At 65.1% G+C, this 6,656-nt stretch overlaps 2 protein-coding genes across 2 annotated transcripts; both read left to right on the forward strand.

Annotated features, from left to right (window-relative positions):
• Positions 1-525: 525 nt before the first annotated feature.
• On the forward strand, positions 526-5,532 carry LDBPK_030400 (hypothetical protein, conserved; the record flags this gene model as incomplete). Its single annotated transcript, XM_003857957.1, has 1 exon — positions 526-5,532. One exon carries the CDS (start codon positions 526-528, stop codon positions 5,530-5,532), a length of 5,007 nt encoding a protein of 1,668 aa, XP_003858005.1.
• A 1,016-nt stretch (positions 5,533-6,548) lies between these two features.
• Positions 6,549-6,656, forward strand: LDBPK_030410 (60S acidic ribosomal protein P2, putative; the record flags this gene model as incomplete). The annotated part of the gene is made up of 1 exon (XM_003857958.1): positions 6,549-6,656. A coding segment is annotated over one exon (108 nt), but the record flags the coding sequence as incomplete, so codon positions are not given.

Raw genomic sequence — 6,656 nt, forward strand, 5'->3', positions numbered from 1 at the left:
CTCTCTCTCTCTGGTGCGGTGGCTGGAGGAGAGGGGTGGCAGTGCTGCGACCGCGTGCGTATTGCCCTGCCAAGACCGCATCCCACGCACACGCACGCTTATACTTGCTCTGAAAAACGGCCACACACACACACACACTCGACGGCCCATCGCTCCATCGCAAGAGCGGAACGAATGCGAAAAGGCCCACCAAGAGTTAAGCCGATATCGCCGCTGCCGCAGCAGCAGCAGCAGGGCTCCTCGCAAGCGCGCACGCGCACGCGCAAACAGACACATAGAATCACCAGTCACTGATATTCTCTACAGATTCTCTCGCGCATGCGGACGTGCGCATAGACCGATTTCGCAAACGCACTCACGCCACGCACCATCATCGCCCGCGCGCACACTCAGAGAAAGAGAAAGAGGCAGGCCGCTAGATACGCAGAGTCGTCGCTGCCTTTGTACGTCTACGCGAACAACACACGCCGACGGACGGACGAGTAGACAGACAGACAGACAGACAGGCGCGCACAGAAGGGCGCCATGCCGAGGCTGCACGCCATCTCGCAGGGTATGTGGCATCACATTCAGCAACAGCAGCAGCAGCAACGTCCGGCACGGCAGATGCAACTTGCTGAGCCGAACATCGGCGGCGTCCCGGCGCAGCTGTCGCCGATGGCAACGCCGGCCCCCACACGAGTGCGAATGGTGTGTGTGCAGGAAGGCGAAAACAGAACGGTACTGGTGCAGGAAAGCCCCCGCATCGACCACACTCAGAAATCGCACTCACAGCAGCCACATCCGGATTCAGAGGAGTCCCACGTACGCTCAGCTGCGCGCTTGATGCACCGCAGCGGCAGGACAGCGCTACCACTGCCGCATGGCGCGCTCACAAACTCGGAGGTGGCTGTCTGTGGCGATGATGCAGAAAATGGTTTCCACAGAAGAAGAGAGCGGCGACCGCGGTTACCCTCACCACGAACCTCGCGCACGCTGGAGGAGTTGTTTAACGAGGAGCTGATTGCAGAGGAGCAGCGCGTGGCGCTCTTGTCGGCGCACCAGCTCACCATTACGGCGGGAGAAGAGGATCTGTTCTCGAAAGCTCCGACTCGCTCGTACAGCAGCATCGTGGAAGCCGGGCAGCGGGTCATGGCGATGACGAACGCGTCCAGCCGAACCACGCGGCGTCAGTGTACGGTCGACGCGCCGCTGCCAACGCCTAGCGAGGCTAGTGCGGTGGTGGAAGCTGTGCCTCACACGTGCCTGGAGCCGCTGCGGGTGTGGCTGCCAAGGCGCGTGGAAGCGCTTTCCGCGCTGACATGTGAGGGCAGTCCGCCAATCACGCGCGTCGCGGCGAGCGGCGACCGCAGCCAAGCGCGAACTCGCGCAGGCGACGGTGATGACGGCTTCCCAGTCGCTCTGTGGCGCCGCACACCGTGCAGCACACCGCCGCGCGCAGGGGTGGCAATGGCCGATGCAGACGGCGCACCTACGTCGCTGCTGTCGTCTCCGCACTGGTGCGTGACGGCTTATGAGCCGCTGAGCCTGTCACTACCGGCGACGGCGCGGTGTGCCGACGGCGATAGTGAAGGGCCGGTGCTTCAGCAGGCACCTATCAGCACCACCACCCTTACTCATCTCAGCAGCACTGTGGACAGCAGCATTCTGGGCCGCAGCGGCGCTCGCGAAGGCGATGACGCGGTGAACGGCGCGGAAGACGATGAAGAGGCTGCTGCGGTGGGTGCCTGCCGTGATCATCGTCCACCCACAGCGATGGCGTCAGCGCACGGCTCAGCACCCACTACCACGGCGGTGACGCGGGTGTACTGGGGTGCTGCTCCACCGTTGAGAGGGATGGCGCCGAGTGTTCTGCACCACGGCGGCGCGAGTGGCATGGGTGCTGATGGCGATGCTGGTGATGCAGGCGGCGACGGTGCGGCCTTCGCAGGCCGCAGGAGCTCTGGTCAGAACATTCTCAGCAGTGTGCAAGGCGGCGCAAGGGGCTATGATGGCGTTGGCGCGCGTCCTTCACGCAGCTCCGCCACCGCTGCAGTTGATCGCCATGAGCCGTTCTGTGAGCTGCCATCTTCGCTGTTGCCCGTGATGCGCCGGCGACCACCCGCCGTCCCGGGCCCCGACGCGTGTGTGCCGCCGCAGTCGATGGAGCTGCGGATCACCCTTCCCTGGTTGCTGCACACCTCCACGCTTCCGCCGGTTGCGGCCGAAGTGCTGGCACGCTGTCTGGGGGCACACATCAGAGCGCATCTGCGACCAGAGGGGGCAGCGCAGTGGAGGCAGGATGGTGCGTGCCGCCCTCGACTCAGCGGGACATGCGCACCGGGGCCTGCAGCGGCACGTCCACAGCCCATGTCTTCACGGAGGGATGACCCACCGCCGTGCTGGGTGGCGGCCTTTGCGTACACGGAGGGGATTCAGATGTACGCGACGAATCACGCCGCGTCCCTCGTCCACGCCAAGGAGAGCACCGAAGGGTTCGAGGCGTCTCGCGATTACCAGGCAAGCCCGCGTCACGACCCTTGCGGTCTCGCCCCAGAGGCGCCGCTAGAACGCATCTCCTGGCCTGCGTGGGTGCCGGATGCGCAGACGAGTGTCCGCATGCTCGCCGCGCTCACCTCGGGTGCCTTCCAGCTGATCGAGGCGATCGCGCGAGCCCTCGGCCAGGCGGCCGCTGCTGGCAACTGTTCTGCTGCTGCTGCGCTGGCAGACATGGATACAGCGGAAGAAGGCAACACTGAAGCCCGCAGTGTCCGAAGGTCCGCATGCAACGCAGGAGGTCAGCTGCACATCGGCGGTGGCACGTCACGCTCCTCCACGACGCTCTCTCGAGATCCCGCCACCGTGCTGCATCAGTTTCATGTCTTCTCTGAGGCCATCTTCGGTGATGCGGCCAACAAGCGTCTTTGCCGACATGTCCGCGATCGCCTCCCGCTGCACGTGCAGGACTTGAGCGAGTTGTTGAGTCGGCCGTGGTGCGGCGGCGCAAGGGAAGACGAGGACGGCGATGTGGCCACCACCACAACTGCCGTCGCCGCTACCGGCGTGTGGCGTGCTCGCTGCCCCTCCATGCTGGATCTTGTGCACCACCTCGCCCGTGCGTGGATGGCGGAGTGCTTTACCGGCCTGGCGAACCGGCTGCACGCGTTCCTGACCACCCACGATCCCGGCGTCGTGTTCGACCTCATCAGTGCACGTGCGAACGACAGCGACGACGCCGTGCCCCATGACAGCCTCTGCAACTGTGCGAGGCTGCTGAAGAGGATGTGTGCCGAGGAGTGTGGTGAGAACGCCTGTGCGCATCAGCGGGGTCCCGCTCCGGCGCGCGAGCGGCACTGCGACCAGCGCGAACGCCATGACTGCTCAGTTCACTCGCGCGCAGTGCCGGGAGCCGCGACCGCAGCCGCGTCGGTGCTCCCGCCACATGCGTTGATCTACCGAGGCGTCGCAGAGTTCACCCACGGGCCTCTGCAGCGGTGGGAGCGGTGGTGGTGGTCACCGTCGTCGACCCCTGCCGCACATTCCCTGGCCACCAACACTACTGACAGCGTCGTGGCCATGCAATGGTCAACTCACGTCAACTACGCCACCGTGCGCTCCCTCCAGTGGGTGCTACGCCACCCTCTCGACGCGCACGCGGTCGCAGATGGTGCGCGGCAGTCCGCATCGAACCTGGCTGCTGTCACGGACATGCGGGCGCTGCTGGAGCTGCTAACATTGATGCCGCCGCTCCTGGACACGACGGCGCTGCTGATGTACGAGGCGGAGGCGGTGCTACGCGGCGCCTGCGCTTGCGTGATGGGAAACGCCGGCGATCGCGGTGGCGGTGGTACGGCGATCATGACGAGCGGCGCGCACAGCCACAACGCTATCACCACCGGCATCCGAGCAACGCCGTCGCGCGCCGCGACGCAAGGGTTCCACGCGTACTACCGCGTCTTCCTCGGACTTGTGTGCTACGGTGCAATGCAGCTGAGCGACGCTGAGGGCATGGCGCTGCTGTCACGGCCGCGGCTGCAGCCAACGGGCGTGGAGCCCTCGACGGCAGCGCCCCACCACCGTGACGCTGCATCGCCTTTGCCAGAGCTGCGTTCAGCACAGGCTACCGTGGACGGTCTGTGGACAAGGTACATACTGCCGCTCGTGGTGGGTTACGTCAGCGGCAGCGGTACAGGGGCTGCGCCCGCAGCTCGCATGGATGCGTTGACAGCCGCGGATCAGTGCATCACGTACGCACTGATGCTGCTGCAGCTGCTGCGGCTTGAAGGGCGAAGCGCGCGCCATGGTGGCCGCGGATGTGCACAAAACCCCGCCCTCCCAAATGGAGCCCAGCAGGATGTGCCTAACTGCGGCATGTCGTCGTCGTCGCGGCACCGACGCAAGCGTGCCCGCTCCTCCGCTGTGGGAGGGCCGGAACCGCATCCATGGGGCAACTCACGAAGCGCTGGCTCGTGTGGCGAAGACGCTCGGCCGAGGTGGTGGGCACCATCACCGACAACCGCGGATGAGCACCCCGCCACCGCTCGCTCCCCGCGGCCGGAGAGCGTTTCCAGCTCCGCCTTCACCGCAGATACAGCGACGACGACAACAACAACGGCCACAACGCGCCGGTGCGCCAACAGCGGTCTTGACAGCATCAACGAGCTCGAGCGAGTTGGCGCGACTACGACGGAATCGCAATACATAGCAGCGCCGGCGTTCGCCCACGCTCCGCGGCCCGGTCACAGAGACGAGCAGAGCGTTGCACCCAACGCCGCCAGCGGCGCGGTGGACGGCATCGTGGGCATGTCGCCCAAGGAGCAGACGGCTCCCTCGCCGCATCGCATCCCTCCCCTGGAGCTTCTCGCTCAAGGAGACGCGGGAGAAGCAGCAGCAGCAGCAGCCACACCGCAGTGTCCTCCCTGTCCTGCGCCTCCACCCGATTGGCAGGGCGTGTGCCGGCAGCTGATTCGCCGTTGGCTGCAGCCGACGAGCGACTGTCATGGTCGCGGTTGTCGGGCGTCGAACTTCGCCGAAGGGGCGGCGCAGCATCCGAAGGCCGATGACAGTGCCGCCGTTAGAGCAAACTGCTTTCCAGGCGGGCGGTCACAGTTGCTCGATATCTGCGAGGCAGGCGGTGGCCACACTCTGCACCGTCGCGATGTCCGTCGCGTCGGCGCTCTTTTGGCGGGCCTGGCGCTACGCGTCGCGGCCGTCCGTGAGGAGGAACAGGGCGCGCACGCCGTAAGCCCCCACAGCGACGGTACTGGATGCTGCTATGATTACCTCTACGGCGTGCTGCCGCCTGGACTGCGCGCAAGGGACGCTGGCCTCATCACCGTCGCCTCCACCTCCAGTTCTGACGACGGCGAGGATAGCGACACGGACAGTGCAGGGGAGAATGCAGAGACGGATGACAACCCCTGCAATGTAAACATCCTGCACTGTGTTGCGTCCACAATCAGCACCAGCAGCAGCAGCAGCAACACCCTCGGCACCACCCCTTCGGCGGCATTGGTGTCGCCGGTATCGTCATCCCTGTCAACATCGCCGTGACGCAGTATCCGAGCGAGGCGGAGCGGACCTCAGCGCAGCGCCGCTTGTTGCTCAGCTCTGCGTTGGCTTGTTCTTCTTCTGCCTCCCCCCCCCTCCTCGACTTCAGTGGATCGCCTTTACTGCGCTGCGTCAGGACACGTACACGCACGTGCACGGACTGACGCCACCTATTTACCGTGTTGCACACATGCACGCAACCGTTTCCGTCGCAAGCCTGCGCTGGCCTCTTGGGTTAGTTGGTTAGCTTGCTGATGTTTCGCTTTCATCTTCTTTGTTGGGGTCTTCGCCTTCGTCTCGCCCACCCGCCTCTGTCGTGCCGTCTTCTCTGGCGCATGGGTGTGATGTACGTGTTGCACGGCCCCGGTCCCGCGCATATCAGATCGACCGAACAGAAGAGCTCAGCAAGCGACTGTGTCAAGGGAGGGGCGAACCGCCGAGGCATATCTGACGTGTCCGCCAGTGGTGCTTGGCATGTAAGCCCTCTTGTGGGTTGGGAGCGAGAGCCGAGGAGGGGGTGTACCTCATCTCTCGCCGCCACCGCCGACTGCGTGACGGTTGCACTGTCAGCACACATTCGTCTTCCTGTTCGATGCGTCCATCAGCACCCCACCCACACCATGGAGGTGCAGTGGGTGGCGCCGTACATCATCGTCGCGTGCGTGTGCCGTTCTGTCTGCGTGCGGTCACGTGTGCGCAAACCTTGTGGGATGCCGCCTCGACCTCTCCTCCACCTCCCTGTGCCGGTCTGTCCGTCCGCTCGTGCGTGGATCATGTGTGTACCTGTGTGTTTGCTCTCTGTCTCTCCCTCTCTCTCGCTTATCGCCACCACCATCGCATCTGCGACCCACAACTACGCGTCAACGGGCGGCGGCTCCCTCTTCCACGCACCCGCCCGCATCCTTCGCCTTCGTAACTCGCCTCTCTTCACAAAACTTTCAGTTTTGAGGTAGCCCTATCTGTGCGCCCGCCCTGCCCCCCCCCTCTACACCCCTCCCCACGCACTGTCCATCATCGCCATGTCCGCTGAGACCCTCGCGTGCACGTACGCCGCGCTCATGCTGAGTGACGCCGGCCTGCCCACCTCGGCCGAGAACATCGCCGCGGCGGTGAAGGCGGCCGGCGTC

The sequence above is a fragment of the Leishmania donovani genome, chromosome 3 (genome assembly GCF_000227135.1).
Source record: "Leishmania donovani BPK282A1 complete genome, chromosome 3".
In the NCBI taxonomy this organism is placed as follows: domain Eukaryota; phylum Euglenozoa; class Kinetoplastea; order Trypanosomatida; family Trypanosomatidae; genus Leishmania; species Leishmania donovani.